The following is an 18,641-nucleotide window of genomic DNA, read 5'->3' as shown; positions in this document are numbered from 1 at the left end:
AGCAGATAATTCTTGGTTTCACTCAAACCCTTTTAATCATCCGGACCGAACAGGTAAGATCCAAACCAAGGAATCATTCTGTTCCTGCTTGAATCAAACTTTACCGTTCAACTAAGTCCAATCGCATCGAGACAACAGAGAGACAGACAAAGAAAGAGAGAAGAAAAACTACAAAGACAGGAGGGAAAAAAAACAGCACACACACACACACACACACGCACACACACACACACACACACACGCACACACGCACACAAAACGAACAAATAAACAGAACTCTTCCTGAAGTCCAAAGGCGCTAATGAAGAGAGAATTCTCCAGTTTAAGTGAAAACTTTTCTCCCCTACAGCGCTTGGCCTGTATCTCTAAAGTGACCGCGTCTGTCTGTTCCTTCGTGTGTGTGTGTGCGTGTGTGTGTGTGTGTGTTCTCCTGCTGTCCTGCTGTCTGGGGTGTGAAAGCGGGTGGCGGGTGTGCAGGGGACACAAGGAGACTGTGTGTATCTGTACGCGTATGAGTGTGAGTGTATGAACCCCCGCTGGGCTTGAACAGCAGCCTGAGCCACCAAAGCGCACACCAGGGCTCAGCGGGAGACGGCGGGCAGGCATTGCCAGCCATTTGGTCCTGCAAGAGGTTCCAGGGGGCCGTGTATTCGTCTATGTGTGTGTGTACGACGAGCTTGCATGTGTGCGTGTGTGATCAGGAACAGGGGGGCGGAGGGGGAGCTCACACCAGACCTGTTTACCCACCAATTAGCATCAGACAGATCGCCAGAAAGTTCCAGCAGTCAGCTATAGAGTGGTGGTGATGAAGAGGAGGGTGACAAAAACCGAAGATAGGGAAGCAAAAAAGACAAGAGAGCTAAACATTTGGCATCTGGTTGCTCATGCTTCTCTCCTTTACCTTCCGAGGCAAAGAGGACACAGGATAAACGGATTAATACGTCTACTTCTTTAGGTTGGAGCACAGGGGGGGAGGAGGGCTGGATCGACTTTAACTTGACTTAAATTCAAACTGAAGTTAGTAAATCAAATTAATGTGGTTTACGCTGCCCACGCCATTCTGCTCACCCAATTAAAAGTAAGCACAAAATGGCTACCACCAAATGAAAGCATAAAAAATAGGCAGCGAAAGGAGAGGTGTCAGCAGGAAGCCAACCTGGAGCAGGTGTTTGGGGCGCCGGTGTGAGCAGAGGCTGGATACGGAGGGCTGGGGCTGCTCAGATCTCCTTGGGCGATAATCTGCCAGCCAGTTAATTGGTGAATGGTCTCTGGAACTTGTTTGGGCCTATGAGGCAATAGACTGAATGTTCAGTTAGCAGATAGCTGCGCCTGTTTGTATATGCATGGCCCGCTGCACTGCAGGACAGCTTGATAAGTATGGCGGGAGCTGCATGGGCCAGCGGCCTAAGGTAGGCTGGAATGGCTCTGGGGCTGCAGCCAGGTACAGTGGCTGCTGGGTAAGTGGGAGGTGGCAGAGGCGGCGGCTGGCCGGCTAGCTGGCTAGAGCTGTGAGGAAGGAAAAAAGGGAGCCCAGTCCGCACAGCCTGCTTAAGTGGGCACTATTCAAGCTGTTGCCCATTAGATGTGGGGAGCCAGGGCCTGACCAAGCGCAGAGTTTGCTGCACCCCATGGTGAAGCCGGCATCTCACGCCAGAACCACCAAATGCCGCGGTTCATCAAAGGACGAGCACAAATTAAACTCAGACGGTGTACTTGGAGGAATCAGAAGAAAGTTGCCGATGCCAGACACCCCGACCTCCAGTTACACTCACTCAGGTACAAACACACACAATTCAGGATTAAATGACAAGAAAAGAAAATCCCCTGATTTTTCCATCTGATTTTATAACATTCTGGATATTTAAGTGCAAAGTATTCATGTTGTTGGACTGGACTGGATTGTCAGTGGGTTGGCACCAATCATTAAAGAACATGTAGAATGTTGAATTCCAACTTCTGATTAAGAGGAAAAGTAAATCACTATCTCAACTATCTGAGATCTAAATCTATAACACTTCTGTCAAACCAGGACTGGAGTTTCCCACTGTAAATACAGGCTCTTTAAAGCACAGCTTGGGAGCTTTGATAACTTTATTCTGTGTGGGAATAGGAATAAAATAGCAGTCGCAATGCTTTACTTGGCAACTAAACCGGAGTCACCATCTAACAGTGTATAGAGACAAAATACTGACAAAAACCACCACTAGGCTTTAGAATCAAGATGTATGTTTTAGTGAGTGTTTGGTTCCATGAGAACCCAACGGATAAATGATTTGTAATCTAGTAAACAAATTTGAAACATGGGTTTTAAGATTTTTTGATAATTAGAGCTGTAGACTAGCTTTCTGCTAACTTTCTTTTCTTAGATGCAGCAGCACAGAAGTTAGGTGCAAGGTATGGTCAATGACTGATTAACAAAAAAGCTCTTTATTTGAAGCAGAATTGTACAAGACTGATAACTTACTGGAAAAGTGTCTAAAGTGTTTTAAAGCTGCAGTGTGTAGCTTTTGTAAAAATACTGCTCTGTGATTGGGTTGCTCTGTTTTTTAACCACAGGAAGGTCTTTATGTGCTGCAGAGACTTTTGATGGACTGGTCGCATTTGTGCAACATCAGGTTTTTTTTAGTTGCATAATTGAGAAACTTTATGCAACTAGATTAAGACTCTAGAATGGTTGCATTCTAGAGTCTTAATCGGGAATAAAGTCTGGAGAGTGAAACATCCATCGTCTATACTGCTTGTCCATGCAGGGTGGAAGGAGCAGCTGGTGCAGCTTCATTTAAATCAGATAAACCAGAAAGTTACATTAAGAATACGTTAAGTTGCAACTCTAAACGATAACTTCTTTAGTATGCGATTGCACAGCACCAGAAACAGTTTGTCAAATCGATGCATTTTCACTGTGGTTTCTCTTGCTACACACTAACAGGTGTGAAATCAACATGAAGATAAACAGGCTGTAAACTGAGCCTACAGCTCGAACACAAGTTTCATTCACAGTAAAGAAAACAAACTGCCCTCGGATCCTGATGATTATGGTGAGTTCATCAAGAAGAACCAGAGAAATTTAAATCAATCAAATACAAATCAATCTGATTTGAGGTCACATTTTGATCACCTCTACTATTCCTAGTACGTATTCATCTGCAACTTCACTATTAAAACATCTCATGGAGCACCTTCAAATTATAATCAATCATCTAAAAGCAAGAATAGGAAACCTGTCCAGGTAATAATTAAGGAAGCAGCTAAGGCCAGTAGTACTGGAGGAGCTGCATACATCCACAGCTCAGGTAGGAGAATCAGTGGTAAAACATCTATTGGTTGTGCTGCGAGATGAAGAAAGCGCAGAGAAGTCCTATTTGCAATTTGTAGATGCTATATTTAACATGTAGTAAAGTTGCTTTGATTGTGCAAAACTCGCAAATTATCACTAGCTAAGCTTGAGATAAAAAAAAAAAAAAAAGAAAGAATGGGCCAAAATTTGCTGTCTAAATGTGGAAAACTGTTGGAGACATTTAGTAAAATTTTTATAAAATTATAAACTGAGAACCATGCATGCCTTTCCTTCAAAATTACAATTACGCGTTACTTTGTGCTGGACTACCACATAAAATAAATTGAAGTTTGTGCTTGGGACGTGACAAAATGTAAAGATATACAGGTCTGGACTTACTCCAAAGCATTACAGGATCCAATTTTGTAACTTTGATCAAATAAAACAAGACTGCTAATATTCCTGTGGTGCGGTTATAGTGTCGTATATAAACCACATCTGCTTGTTCTTAAACCACAACGATGATTCATTCTTGTCAAGCGCCACTGCAGCTATCTGTGACGGACTGCATCACTCAGACCGGCATCCATATTCAACAGTTTGTGGTGCAGAACTACAAAGATGCTTTCTGCTTACAGTATGCGAGTGTGCCTGTTCGCATTGGTAACTGAGACATGATTAGCCAGAGGCCTTGTGAAGGCCTGTCTTCTGGTTCTGCCAACAATAATAAGAGCACGGCAGAGGAAATACAGCGACATATTGAGCGTTTGCTGTGAAGCAGCACACAATAAACATCTGAATTATTTTGTGTAAAACAAAATCCATGTGTCATTTTTTTTTTTTTTTCTTTCTTGGTAGCAAACACCTCAGTGGGTTTTAGCACATTTTCGTTAAACCTCTGGGTGATGCAAATCAATCATTCTGTGCTCATTTTTTTTTCCTCTTCATGTCACTGTTCCACCAAATTAAACAAACAAATCAAATACAGGCGGAGCTGGATGGAGCCTGAGAGCCTGTCTGCAGCGTGCCCGGTTCTTAATTCTACCTATCTGTCCGTCTATCCGTCCAGAGCGTCTCCATCTATGCCTGATCTAGTTTTTCTGCTGTTTCCATCGCTCCCTCCTCATTCTCCTCCCACCCTTTTTTTCCTGTAACTAAACTGGCTGTGTCTCTCTCCATCTGCTGGTTCTTCCTTCAGCGGCCCTGCACCTGTTCACACCTCCTCTCCTGTTGGCCACCTCTTCCCCTCCCTCCCCACCCTCGTCTCCCTCCCTCTTTGCTCGGTGCGATGCTGCCAGGCCCGCTCCTGGCTCGGTTAGCCTCTCTGTCATTCAATCCATCTGTCAGCAAGTCAACTTTGTTTACAGCGGGTGGCCCGAGCTTCGTTTCTTCTTCAAGGAACGCTAAAGGCCCATCTTCCCCCCTGCTGTCATGAAGGTTAGCGGTAAGCCAATTTTACCCTCCCCAAAAAAAGGCAGAAAACCGCAACGCTTAATTATTATCTCCACTCCGAAAGTTTGGACAACAGTGCAAATCTGATCGTCTTAAAATGCAGTTCGGTGCTTGTTAACGGCTGTGGGCATTTACACAGGGGTAGCAGCAAACAGAGACAAACATTTTTCTGCTGCAGCACACATTCCCACAGAGAGGAGCCCAGCTCTAGATTGAAGTAATTAGCTGCTGATTGGCCTCTGTCATCATCTCATCTAGTCACAAAACAGAGCGAGAGAAGTTTAAAAATCTTAATTGGCACAGGCGACTGATGGTCTTAACACAAGAGAAGCAGCCTGGCAGCGCAGGCATCTGTGATTATTTTAAAAATAAACACGCAGCATACGTACAATATGCTCCCACACCGACCCAATCCAGAACGCTGGACTCAACGTCAATGTCAAATCTGTGCCCTGCAGAGAGGGTTGTGGTTAACATATGTGAAAATGCTGAAGGTCAGATTTATGCAAAAAGTACTCATTAATTAGGTTTATATTGTAGCAATTTGGACAGTCAAAGAAAAAGGAAAAAAACTAGATTTTTGCACTCATGTGACGAGCCCTTGCAGAAAGCCTTTATTGTAACCTCAGATTGACCTGAAATAATGTTTATGACATTAGTTGTTGTTTATGACTGGAGCAGATATAAAACCGACTGTAAGTAAAAAATATTTCTTTACAGTATTGTTTTTCCTACTAGTTTTGAACTCAAAAGGCTTTCAAAATAAATACATTCTAGAGTTTTTCTGCTTGTCTGAAAACTCAGACAAGCAGTCAGTTAATTTGTTGAAAATGGCAAAAAAAAAAAAAAAAAAAAAAAGAAATTATAGAAACAAGGAAGACACTATTGTCTCAATTGGACAATATGGACACTAATAATCAAATGTATAATGATGTAAACATGTTGATACTTGTCCACAGTAATTGTTCAAAGAAAAAGGTCTGTAAAAATAAGAAAAAACAATGTTTGTCTACTTTGAGATCTTGAGCAGAAAATGCATCAAGCTAGTGGTATCCTTTTCCGTTTTGTATTTATCTCTTTCTGAAAAGTTGAACAGAGTTTTAGAAAAAGAGAAAACTATTGATCCTATTCCAGCCTTGGCTCTGTAAAGTTTTTGTGTTCAGCACCTGATGACGTCCCAATGAGGTGGCTTTGCTAAGCTAATGCTAATGCTAATTCAGTAAGTCATGGAGTTACAAGACAGGAAAACATAGAGAACCGAGTAATGCCTAAATGAATCTCTCAAGCCTAATCATCTTAATTAATATTTAAGACCAGTTTTGTTTTTCTTTCTCTTCCAGTAACAGAGACAAAATCCATCTTATTATTGTAACTTTTGTTGCGTTTAGTTCAGAACTCGAGAGAGAAACCAACAAACATCCAGTGACTCCCTGCAGAGACCTGTGGTCAAATTGAGCAGGTTTTGTGCCAGCATGTCTCATCCACTGACCCGAGAAACAGGCAGTTCAAAACCACAGATCCAGGAACCCGGACCAGTTCACTGAGAGGTGACTTAAAGTTCGGATCAATACTAAAGCCTTGCTTGGGGATTTCTGGTAATGGAACCTGCTAGACCTCAATGGTCTTCCTCCTTTGAAACATTTTCTTAGACTGCATTTGGGGATTTGGAGCTACAAATTATGTCTAAAAAGATGCATTGATAAGACTTGAACCGATAAAGTAAGACATTTAATCAGCCAATAATACTCTCAATAGTCATTGTCTCTTTTATTATCATTAAAGCAAATCTGTTATGACTAACAGATTTAGTCACAACATAATTATTTCATTTCAATTAAAGTGTCAATATTGTCATTCTAAAAGCCGTATTGTGTCGAATGGATAACTGTCACCTTTTTTCTCCCCGATTATGAAAAATCATTTATTACCCTTCAGACTGATGGATAAGAGAAAAGAATTTGATTTAATAATAATATTTTTAAAGAACATTATTAAGAACAAAGCACATAATTAGGAAAAACAAATGTGCCTGTCATAGCACAAAGTTAAGCTGAAACATTGACCTACATGAATTATACTCTTCAGTGCTGAGCTCGTTTCAGCTGTGTTGAAATGTACTTCACACCTGAGAAATCAGTAATAATGTCTGAAACACAACTCACCTTCCCAAACTGTCATGATAACGGGGCCAACCGGCAGGAAGGCACAGGCACCATTTCAGTCTGCTAACCCACCCCGTATTTCTTCCTTTCAAGCCTTCTGCCAATTTCTCCTAGGCCAATTATTTTAATTAGTTTTGTTGCTCAAGTGTCAGAAAGTGAGTTTTCCTTTTAAATGCAATTCAAACAGTGTGTTCTTAAAAAGTTGCAATGTGCATTCAGTGCAGCTGAAACAGACGAGGTCTTGTATGGACAAAAATGAAGCTTTTGTTGGTCCAAAGTAGGTAAATATTGTAAGATAAGTTGATGTTCATATTTGTAGTTGTTAGCAGAGTTGACAAAAAGATCCTGGGTTCAAATCCCAGTCAAGGCTATTTCAGTATAAAGTTTGCATGTTCTTCTATTGTTCTTTCCGAGTACTTGGGTTTCCTCCTGTAATACAGAACCATTAGGCTGAACTTAACCAGCCGCTGTAAACTGGCATTAGATCTGTGAGTCCAGATGGTTGTTTTTCCTGTGATTTATTGGTGATCTCTGAGAAATAGTATAGTAATCAGATGCTTTCTCATCACCATGGAGTCCTAATGTGGTCTGATTCAAATTCTACCAGGCTGCATGAGGACTGGATCTGCTTTTATAGTGACTTCAGATTACTTTTGTTTGAAACAAACACAATTGAATAAAGTATAATTTTTTTAGAAATGATATAAAAACGAAATATTTTTCAGATTGACTTCAGATATTCTTAACTATTACAAAGAATATCTGAAGTCAATAGACAATCCTTTAAAAACCCTCTGATCTTTCCGTCAGTTTCCGTTTAACTTTTCCACATTGTTTTTCCTTTCCTGCCTCTCTGTTGACTTTTCTGCGTCTTGAGTTTTGCTCCTTCTTCTGAGCACCTCCTGGTACAACCAGATGATGGAGACACCGCAACGCAAAGCATGAGACCTGGTTACTGCTGTGGCCGTAAAGGGAGACAAAGACAAGGCTGAGGACTGAAGGCAATAGTTTAAACAAAACACAAGCAAAGAGATGCTATATGGAAGATAAAAAGCCATGAAAAGCTAAAAAAAAAAAACGAGAGATGAAGGAGGTAAGAGAGTGACAGTGATAAAAGAAAGCAATGAGGGGAAAGGAGGAGCAGAGAGAGGTTCTGTCATGTTGGATGAAAGCTGTGCCTACTGGGCAGTGGGCACCGGGTAAAGCCACTGATGCTGCCACCCACACAGCAGGGGTGTGTGAAGGCACGAAGTTGACCAGATGACACACACACATACACACAGTAATTATTTAAAATCCATGAATATGCCACATAATGGAAACAGTGGAGCTCTTTTATAATGTACAAACTCCTGCACAGCTCCCAAGAAACTGAAGAAAAAAAAATCAACCTTGGCGGAAACTAGGTGTAGCATAATGAGGGATCTAAAAGAAGGAGGCAAGCAGAGGATCAGGTGAAGACAGCAGTAGATGCATGACAGAGGGGGCTGGTGCTCTCTTTCGTTCTGTCCTCCAGCAGTAGTGTGTGTATGTAGGCCAGTGTCCCAGGGCACACTTGGCTGGGGTGGCAACAGTTGTAGCCGACAGATTTGCCTCCACGTTGCCTGAGGTCTCACAGTCAGCGATCTGTCTATTGTTTCGTTACCCAGCCCCATCGGACGGACAGATGACAACAACTCGTTCTGAGAGTCTTCGTGCTTAAAGAGAAGCGCAAGTACTGAATCTGAAACGTGTGAACTTGAAAGGTTGAGACACAAATTAAGTGTGTGTATTAAGTGAGAAAGGCAATGATGTACAACCACAAAGCTTGCAAGAGCCAGGAGAGAAGTGAAAGGGCCGTAGCAGTACAGGAAGAAGACAAAGAGCCGCTTCGTGATTTAAAAAGAAAACCTTCGTGATCGCCAAAGACGTCTGTGGAGATCCTGAGTGAACCGATGTGAGCAAAGTGAACTTTATGGAAGATGCGTTTTCCTTTACATCTTTAGAAAAACATGTTTACTGTGATGGTAGTGTGATGGTTTGGGATGCTTTGCTCCTTCATGATCTGGACGGCTTGCTGTATTTGATGGAAACCTGGATCCTGCTGTCTACGAGAAAATCCTGAAGGAGAATCTCTGGCTATCAGTTTTATTATCTTAAACTTGTGCTCTTTTGTGTGTGTGGCGCTAGTGTAAAAATATTTTGAGTGATGAATATGCATAGAATAAAACAATAGATAAATTCAGAGTGTTGAGGAAGAAAAAAATGTGGATTCCTAGTTTCACCTAGAGTACTGAGCGTAATTTCCTTAGGATCAACAAACTACCACTTAACCTAATTGAAAATGTTTAATCTCATCCTCATGAATTCAAGTAGGGATGAACTGATGTACAAATTTGGGCTGGCTGATATCAATATGCAATACTTGTACTATTGTTATGGCCAATCACCGATATTTAGCAATATTATATAGATTTCAGTTCTCTTTTGATACCGCTGACCTCACCACTGCTTCTGTGCTTCACTTACCCTCATTGTCACATGACCAAACAAATAATGAACAGTTTGATTTATCAGATGATATTGATATGTTAAAAAATTACCAATATTGGTTGAAATCGATGTCAGTAGTGATATACCGAGCATCCCTAAACCCAATATCATGCATCGCTTAGTCTCTCTGACTAGATGCATCATCACAGCCAAAGGCTGGGTAAAATATTGAAGTATTAGAGGCAAGTTTCCACCAAAAACAGGAGCAAGAGTTTTAAGCACCTACATCCAAGATACAGCAAATGCAGCATGATATAAGCTTAAAGTTTAACGCTTCCAGAGTGACGGTATAATCAGAAGTAGGAACAGTCTAAATTGCCAGAAGGCTTTTTTTTTTGACTTCCTGGACCATTTATCCTTTCTACAATTTATATTTATATAATATTTATAAAGACTTTGAAGAACATAAGTTTTTATATTGACCTTAAACTGGTTTCCACAAATAAATGACAAAGGTTTCAGTCCCGTGATAAGCTAAGTCCACAAACAAGTCAGACCGTCATCAACCACGACAGAATCAAAGCAATAAAAAATATAATTTAAAAACATAAGTAGGTCTCAACAGATTGAGTGAGACAGACAGAAGCGGAGAGATGGAGGGAGGTGAGGAGCAGGATGGCAGAGAGGGCACTCTGACAGCGAGGAGGGAAGAACGCAGCAAGGTCTCGTCACCGGGCCAACGGGCCCACCACTGTCAACATCATGCCACTCTGCGGTGCACACACACATACGCGCACACGGCTGGCCCACAGCCCTCCCAGCTGCCCTATCCGTAACTGTCTGATTAGTTGTGCTAAGCAGCCCCTCCCCTGCCAACCATGGTGCCATCTGCTACCCAACAACATGGCCGCCGACCAGAGAAGCACACACGCCCATAAACACACACACAGAGATACACAACAAGCCCTGTACCTGGCACTGCCCTGCTGCCATTTCTCTCTCTCTCTCTCTCTCTCTCTCTCTCTCTCACACACACATTAAACTTCACAGACACAGGTGTAGCCCAAAGGTATCAACACATAACATTCCCCCAAAGAGATGCACACAAACTCATCAAACTGCTCGCAAACACACACATCACCACGCAACCACGCTCTGAGAATGTGCACACAAACACACACACAAACAGAGCTGCTGCAGAAGGCCGTGCATGTCTGCATGTGGTGACAGAGGTTAGACACTGTTAATGCCAGGTAGCAAGAGCGACGGCGTGTTCAAATGTGTGAGCATTCGCTGGCAGCGCTCGGAGGTTCATTATGGCCCCCGCTCCTCCTGAGCGGCTGCAGCCCGCGTGGCGCCCCGGCCCTTTTATTCCGGGCCGTGATTGGACAAGTGCCTCCCGCGGAGTTGGTTTGCAGCAGTTTTGTCGCGCCCAGATTTCGCTCGCTGCTCAAAGCGAGCCTCTGGCGGGACGAGGCATCTGCTGCCTCACCTTCCTCATTTACACTTCTCCGCCCTCGCACACACACTCAGCTCGATTCACCGCCTTTCCAGGCCTCGCTGTCACGAGCAGGAACTGAGGAGGGGGAGAGAAATGAGAACAAAGTCAAGGTGCAGAGTGAGGAGCAGCGTGGCATGTTTAATCGAGTTCTGTGCGAAGTTTTGTATAGGAGCGTCGCAGCAGATGGTCACGAGATCTGTCTCCAAGACTATCTCTGAGTGTCTGAGTCCGTCTTAGGATTTTAGAGTCTCAGAGAGAGGAACAGAAGTACAAAAATTACTTTCATCTCAAATTCTCATTTTGTTTGTTTCTTCAATACTTTCTTCAATAAAAGACATCATTAATCATTATCATCATCTCAACTTCAATGGTTAATATCAAATCAAACAGATAAACCAACTTATTTTACTCTTTGATAAAATGTTGTGACATCAAAGTGGGAAAGAGGATATAATCAATTACATTTTATACCAACAGGAGAAAGATATCTTAATCAAACCTTTAATGTAATTTCTGATTTCAAAACTTCATAAACTTTATGTTTTATGCAAAACGTCCAAAATAAAATAGTTTTTTAGTGTGTTGCTTGACGAACACAAGTCTAGTTCAACCTGAATCTGAAGTAGCAAAATGACACTTTTTAGGTCTTTAGACATGAGCGATTAGTAAGTACATCAAAAACAAAAGTATAAATGGGTAAAAGTAAAAGGTAAGGTGTGATGTGGCAGCTCAAATAACTTCTTTTTTTATATTTCATACAAGTTTCATTAGTCCAGGCCCATCTACTTTACTGGCATTGGGTTTTCATTAGCAAGTTTGTTTTTCAGCTCTATATCAGTGAATGAGATTTTATGAACTGTTCTTTTCACCCTGAACCCTAAGTTTGGTGAGAGTAACCATCCTAGTAATGTTTTTGACCAGCTCCGTTCTCTGCTGTCACTCTCATGAACATGAATGCCTGATTTCATGGGGATAACAGAACCGGTGGAAGATTTGGTGCCTCGCAGATACCGAACTTATCCCGAACCAAAGTAGGCGGCCAGCCATGAATCCCTAACGCATGCAAATGCACAACCACCGCTCGTTTCAGTCTGGCATGTGTGGGGACAGAAGTTATGCTGGTCGCTTTTTCAGGACGGCCTTAGGGATGTGCGAACACAACAAAGGGAAGATACGAGGCCGGATGGAGGCAAGAAAAGGAGGAAAGAAAGTAAAGAAAGACTGGAGCAAACAAACAAACCAAACTTTGTAAAGCCCTCTGCTGGGCTGGGGCCGGGACTGGAGCGAGTGTGTGCGCACACGCGAGGCGATGTGAACAGAGTGCTGGGGATTAGGAAAGATCCTGGGCTGTCCAACTCACAGCTGGCTGATGATCCAATCCTGGAGCACAGCACAGCGCACCAGCCGCCGTGGGACCCCCGCGTGCGTGCCTGCATCTGCGGGTGTGTGAGAGCCTGTATTAATGCCTGCGTGTGCAGGCATGTGGGTTCAGCTGATGTGCATATCAGCGTGCAAGTCCGTGGAAATGCTCTTGAACAAATACATGCGCAAGTGTGAGTTTGCACAGTGAGGAAGGGAGGGCTAATAAAATCAAAATAGCTGCCTATGCTTCTGTCCACTATTTGGAGGCCAGCTATGATCACTCGGCTCATGAATGAGGAGCAGAATGAAAGAGGGGAGGGAAGAAGTTGCAAAAAGATAATCAAAATCCTGCTTTTGAACTCAGAGGCTGATAAAATAAATGGCTTCCAGCTTAGCTACAGTGGATCTCACACTCCTGCTACAATCCGCACAGCAATGCATACGAGCCCACTAAAGCTACAAAGGCTCACAAAGGCTTTGTAGATGGCAAGAACAGAGGGCATGAGTATGAAGAAAGTGAATGTGTTCCCCAAAAACCGTTATAAAAACAGAAAAGAAGAGGAAGAAATACAGCATTGCTATGGCAGTAGATTGTGACTGGTTGTGTGTTTAAGGTTGACGTCCTGCAGGAAGGTGAACCTTTTCCTTAGTCTCAAGTCTTTTGTCGTTTCGAACAGGTTTTCTTCCAAGATTTCCCTTTATTTAGCTTAATTCATTTTTCCATTAGCTCTGAACAGTTTCGCTGAACCTGCTTTAGAAAAACCTCCCCACATCATGATGCTGCCACCACCATGTTTCACTGTGTCAAGGAAAGAGTCATCACAACATGTGCAGTGTAGGTTTTCCTCCAGTCGCAGGATTTTGCATAAAGGCCAAAAGTTCATCTCAGGTCCCAACTAACCAGATCATTTTCTTTTTCTTCTACATGTTTCTAATGGTTTTCTTTCTTGTGAAGTCCATTAATGGTAGTTATCCTAAATTCTCCAATCTGAGATGTGGATCTCAACCCCCGAGTCCTTCATCCGGGTTTATACGTTTGACCTACTTTTTGTAGGTGTAACATATTTAATGATTTAAATGAAATACATTAAATCTAACTGTTGTGATGTGATAAAATGAAACAGTTTAAGAGGTGACTTTCTGACCTGAGCCCTACATTCACTCATTAATGAATCAGGCGGAATGGGCCGGTATTACTAAAGATTGGCTAGTTGGACCCTTTCGGTTTAAAGAAGGACCCAAATCAAAAATTAACTTCCAAATCTATTGGCAGCTTTCATAATACATTTTCCCTCAAGCAGTAGGACATAAAATAAAGTCTTAGTTTTTTTTTTTTTTTAGAAACAACATGATGAAGACACCTCTAGAAACAGAGACTGGATGACCAGAAGCATTTTAATGTTTGAAAAGAACGGAGTGGCATTGTAATCCCACTCTCCATTTGTTGCCATGCACACAAATATGTTCCCAACACAGACAAAAACTTTAACTGTTAGGTAACAAAATTAATCCACAAAAATAAAACTTGCCTAATTATTGTGCATTGTCAATTTACATAGGATGTTTAATATGCAATTAAAATGTACTGAATGTAAGATTTGAGACTTGTTCTGTCAATTTATCTAATTAACTCACAAAAATACCCAACTTCTAAAAAAAACAAAAACTGGCTAGTCACCGTATAGTTTAAGTTTCTTATGTGCGCAAAATGCAAGAAAAAAAGATTAAACAGCAACACACGGATATAAAATGGGCTCGTGTTTCTGAAAAGGTAAACTTGTCCAAGTCCAGGTTTGTCGAATTTTGATTGATGTTATTTTCATGTTTTAAATGTTGCAGTGATTTGTTTAAATCCAAGAAAAATAAGTTGTTAAAAGAGAAATACTTTAACATAAATTAAAATTAGAAGTGGCCTTTGCTTATAATGACCAAAATTGAATTTTAATGGCTGCATGCAAGGCCAAGTCAACAGCTGTCAAACACCTCGTACGCGTCTGAGGACAGATAAAACTATAAACTCTCTCATGCACATACTGACACACGCGGCGTAAAACGCTTCAGTACAGTGGCTCCTCCAATGCAGGTCAAAGTCATTGTGTTTGCCACATTAATATGCACATCATTCTCCACAGCTGGTGGAAAAATCACACACCCACACTCTCACACACACCGTTCGTTTCAGGCTTTAAACACACAAGAGCCCACCATGGAGCCAATGTGTAAGTGCTGGCAAGCTGACAGACCAACACACTTTAGCACAGATTAGAGCAAGAAGCTGAAGCGGACACCGACACACACGCACCAACACACAAACGCACACCGATCACGCAAACTAGCACCCCACAGCCCCCAGCACCACGGGACACTTCTGCCACATCTGTGCCCATCTCACACACGTCGGCTGTGGGCAACGGGGGCGAGACAGAGTCCTGAGTGGCTGGCGTGGTCTGGCAGAGCTTGGCAGGGAATGGTGATGGGGAAACAGAAGCCGGCAGAGGACAGGAGAAACAGAGGGAAAGGAAAGGAAAGGAAAGGAAAGGAAAGGAAAGGAAAGGAAAGGACAGGACAGGACAGGACAGGACAGGACAGGACAGGACAGGACAGGACAGGACAGGACAGGACAGGACAGGAAAGGAAAGGAAAGGAAAGGAAAGGAAAGGAAAGGAAAGGAAAGGAAAGGAAAGGAAAGGAAAGGAAAGGAAAGGAAAGGAAAGGAAAGGAAAGGAAAGGAAAGGAAAGGAAAGGAAAGGAAAGGAAAGGAAAGGAAAGGAAAGGAAAGGAAAGGAAGAAAGGAAAAGGAGAGGGAAAAGAGAAAGGGAAGGGAAAAGTGTGTAGTAGTTCAAGTGAAATAATTACTCATTTTATTTTAACCGTAGGAGAGGTTTAAGTTATTAAGGAGCATGAGGAAGAATCTCAAAATCTAAAAAGCATTGAGCTGGAAGAGGAAAAAAACAGATAATTATTCAGATAAATATGTGGAATAAACATCTAAAAACAATATCTGGGGAATTAGGAGGTAAGAAAAAAAATACAGAAGGAAAACAGACAAGAAGGGCCGGTAGCGCCTGCAGTGAGGACGGGTGCAGAGCTCAGGCGGGTGGCATGGAGGCCAGGCTGTCCAGTGACCATCAGCCGTGCTGTTGTGCTTGTGTGTGTTGAGGCGTGTGTGTGTGTGTGCACGCCAGGGATAGGAGAAAGGCTTAGGCGACATTTTGGCTCTGCTGGAGCTGCTGCTGGGCTGGGCACTGGGCTGGGCACTGGCCTGGTGGCACGAAGCGGTGCGTGTGCATGTGTGCGAGTGTGTTTATTGCATTATGTTGTGGCATGCTTAACAGGATTAGAGGTGACCCAGTGAGGTCCAGTTGGTACCGGGACCGCCACACAGCGGCGCGCATGCACATTTGTGTGTGTGTGTGCCTCGTATAATAGGATTAACCGTTACCTGGTGCGGTACAGTTGGTGTGCTGGTCTGAACTGGACTGGGCTGAGCTGGGCAGGAGCTGGGCAGAGGGGAGTGCTGTGTGCCTGTGAGTGTGTGTGTGTGTGTGTGTGTGTGTGTGTGTGTGTGTGTGTGTGTGTGTGTGTGTGTTTGTGTGAGTGTGGTGGCATGTATAATAGGATTAGGTACTACCTGGTGAGGTGCAGTTGGCGCTGGGCATTTGCCAGCTGTTCTTCCAGGCTCAGAGCTTTGGACTGCCATTGGCTCCCAACCCTTTGGGCCGCCTCCAAACGCTGCCGACAGCAAACCAGCTCTGAGCTCAGACTTTCCACTTCCTGTCCCACAGAGAGGGAAGAAGAGGAGTTAGCGGAGGTGAGGAAATCTTTCACAACACCCATCGTCTGCCGTGACACATTAAACACAATAAACCAAGATTACAAACTCTTGAAGACTTGATAAGTCAAGATAACAAATAATGGTGTTACGATGCACATATTTCATAAGAAACAAATAAATAAAGCAATAGATGAGTTCTACCAAAACTATTTAACTTCCAATTCCCACAATAACAGAGGAAGAAAACTGTGACCAGGATTAGAGATCAACTATAAATAAAGTATGAATAAGAGTATAGACTAGGCGGAAAGTACTTGATGTCCCTGCATATGGTGGATAAACAAAAAGTCACTGTTAGAGAAGATGTCTGTTCACAAACTGCTGTGTCAGAGCCAAGTTGTATGGTAGGAAAACATGGATAGTTATGTCCGCAGGAACACTGGAGAAGTAAACAATCCATATTGCCTGAGGTCTAGAGAGACATTTCTGATGATTTAGGAAACAAAGTCATATGCTGGTGTTGGTCTCCGTGTTTGATTGAGTTCACAGTCGAAGCAGCCGTCTAACAGAGTATTACAGAGCATTTCATGATTCCCTCTACTGACGACCTTTGTGGGATTCTGATTTAGTTTTCCAGCTGGGATAAACACCTGCCCACACTGTCAAAGGTACCAACACCTGCTTTAAGCATAACAGTGTTACTGTGCTTGATTAGCCAGCAAGACAGCCTGATCTAAACTCCACAGTTTAGAGCTATAAAGTATTTTCAAGGGGAATGTCAATGTCAATGTAAAATTTATTTACATAGCACTTTAAAACAGGTATAAAACTGCACCAAAGTGCTGTACAAGAACAACAACACAAATGACAAATGGGAAGACGTGAGATCAACAGTGAAAATAAGCCGAAGGCACATGGGTTTCCTTCGCACCTTTTACAATGATTCACTGAAATAAATTAACTTTTTAAATTAACTGAAATAAATTAACTCAAAATTCAGCCATGACTGAATTTTATGCAAAACAATATTCAAAGTTTCAAAATAATTACATGCCATCCCCTGGATGAGTTTTTATGGTGACTGTGGCTCTGTGGGTTGAGACGTCGTCTTGCGATCGGAAGGTTGTAGGTTTGATTCCTCCTGCCCCATGTCAATGTGCCTCTGGGCAACAAAACACTTAACCCTAAATTACCTACCGATCCGTGTAAATGTGTGTGTTTGAATGTGTGAATGGGTGAATGTGACTCTAGTGTAAAGAGCTTCGAGTGATCAAAATGTTTGGAAAAGCGCTATATAAATTCAGTCCATTTACTGTTTTACACTACAATTCTGCTGTTAAAACAACAGATATAAAATAATAAATTCAGAGGCTGGATGAAAACTTACCTGTGCAGCTTTTTCGTTCTGCCTGCTCGTCTTGGCCTTCAGCTCTCTGAGCTCTCGCTCAGCCTCCTCTTTCTTCAGGCTGGCATTGCTAAGCTGATACCGCAGATCCACACATACCTGGAGAAGACAGCAAAACGATCAACAACACCGCCACTGATTTATAATTAAGAATAACTGGTTTCAAACTACCTCTGCTTTTAACATGCTTTGACTAGGTCACCAGACCTTGACATCTACTATACAGCTTTCCTCACTACAGCTCTATGACCTATGTAGGAGTGCATCGAAATACTTTTACCTCTCACCTCATCGAGATGCTTCAATAAACACAACTAAAATGTTACCTAAATGCATCAAAACTTAAAATGGTTCAATTCTTCACCATTGTATTTGAGAGCAAAACTGACGCTAAATTAGATGTTCTGCTGCCATCTACTGGAAACACAAGAACATTACAAGTAAACGCCGCTGGTTTCATCTAAGAGTCAACTCATTGAGACATAAATATCAAGCCTGCAAACCTGATATCTTAACGGACTGAATGTTTTTAACGTAATCTGTGCTCGGCTCGAGGAGCGCAGGAGGTTGCCATGGCAACAGGTGTGCTTAAATGACAGAGAGAGACGGAGAGTAAAAATGTGCGAGTTGTTTTAAGTTGATCACCTGTTCGGGTTGTTTTACCTTTCTTTACCTTTGTCTTGCTGCATCACAGCCGCTGTAGTTTCTGAACGTTCAATAAACGACAAACTTGGACTAATTACCTCGTTCTTTGTGAGAACAAACATCAAACATAAACATCTAAACATCAAACACGGTAAATATGTTTCATTAAGTATCTAACAAACAAATGGCTTCTTCCGCGATAATTATGTGAAATTAAATGAATTGTCTAATATAAAAAAATTGTTTGGTGCTGTAGGGCTCGGAGTCTGAGAGGCTTTTCCTTTATCAAACAATTTTTTTTGTCTCTTATTTAGTGGAAATATTGATGTTGATGAGACTTTCTCCAAAATAATAGCCTTTTTCAACCTTTATAGCTCCACTCTAGCATTCACAAATGACATTGAAATAAAATCAAGTCCAACATCTGGTTTGAGGTGATTCCTCTGGAACCTGTTGGAGGAAAAATATCCCAACTACAGAAGATGAGCTTTAACCTAACAGAGCTCTGTGGTTCCTCCTATCAGTATGAGAGTCAGGGTGAGGAGGCGCCATGTTAGGAAGAGAAGTGGAAGCTGGAGGATCTTCAGAAC

At 42.3% G+C, this 18,641-nt stretch overlaps 1 protein-coding gene across 1 annotated transcript in view; it reads right to left on the bottom strand.

Moving 5' to 3' along the window:
- Positions 1 to 18,641, bottom strand: part of sdccag8 (SHH signaling and ciliogenesis regulator sdccag8) — a 50,345-nt gene that overhangs the window by 26,377 nt on the left and 5,327 nt on the right. Inside the window, exons 12-13 of the mRNA XM_008429169.3 lie at positions 17,389 to 17,505; positions 15,858 to 16,000 (exon numbers count right to left, since the gene is read on the bottom strand). Of these exons, the coding sequence (XP_008427391.1) occupies positions 15,858 to 16,000; positions 17,389 to 17,505 (260 nt within the window). The remainder of the gene's footprint in view (positions 1 to 15,857; positions 16,001 to 17,388; positions 17,506 to 18,641) is intronic.

Source organism: Poecilia reticulata, chromosome 15 (genome assembly GCF_904066995.2).
Source record: "Poecilia reticulata chromosome 15, P_reticulata-male-v2, whole genome shotgun sequence".
NCBI lineage: Eukaryota > Metazoa > Chordata > Actinopteri > Cyprinodontiformes > Poeciliidae > Poecilia > Poecilia reticulata.
Note: the sequence above shows the minus strand (reverse complement) of the source record. Positions and strands in the feature narration are given on the sequence as shown.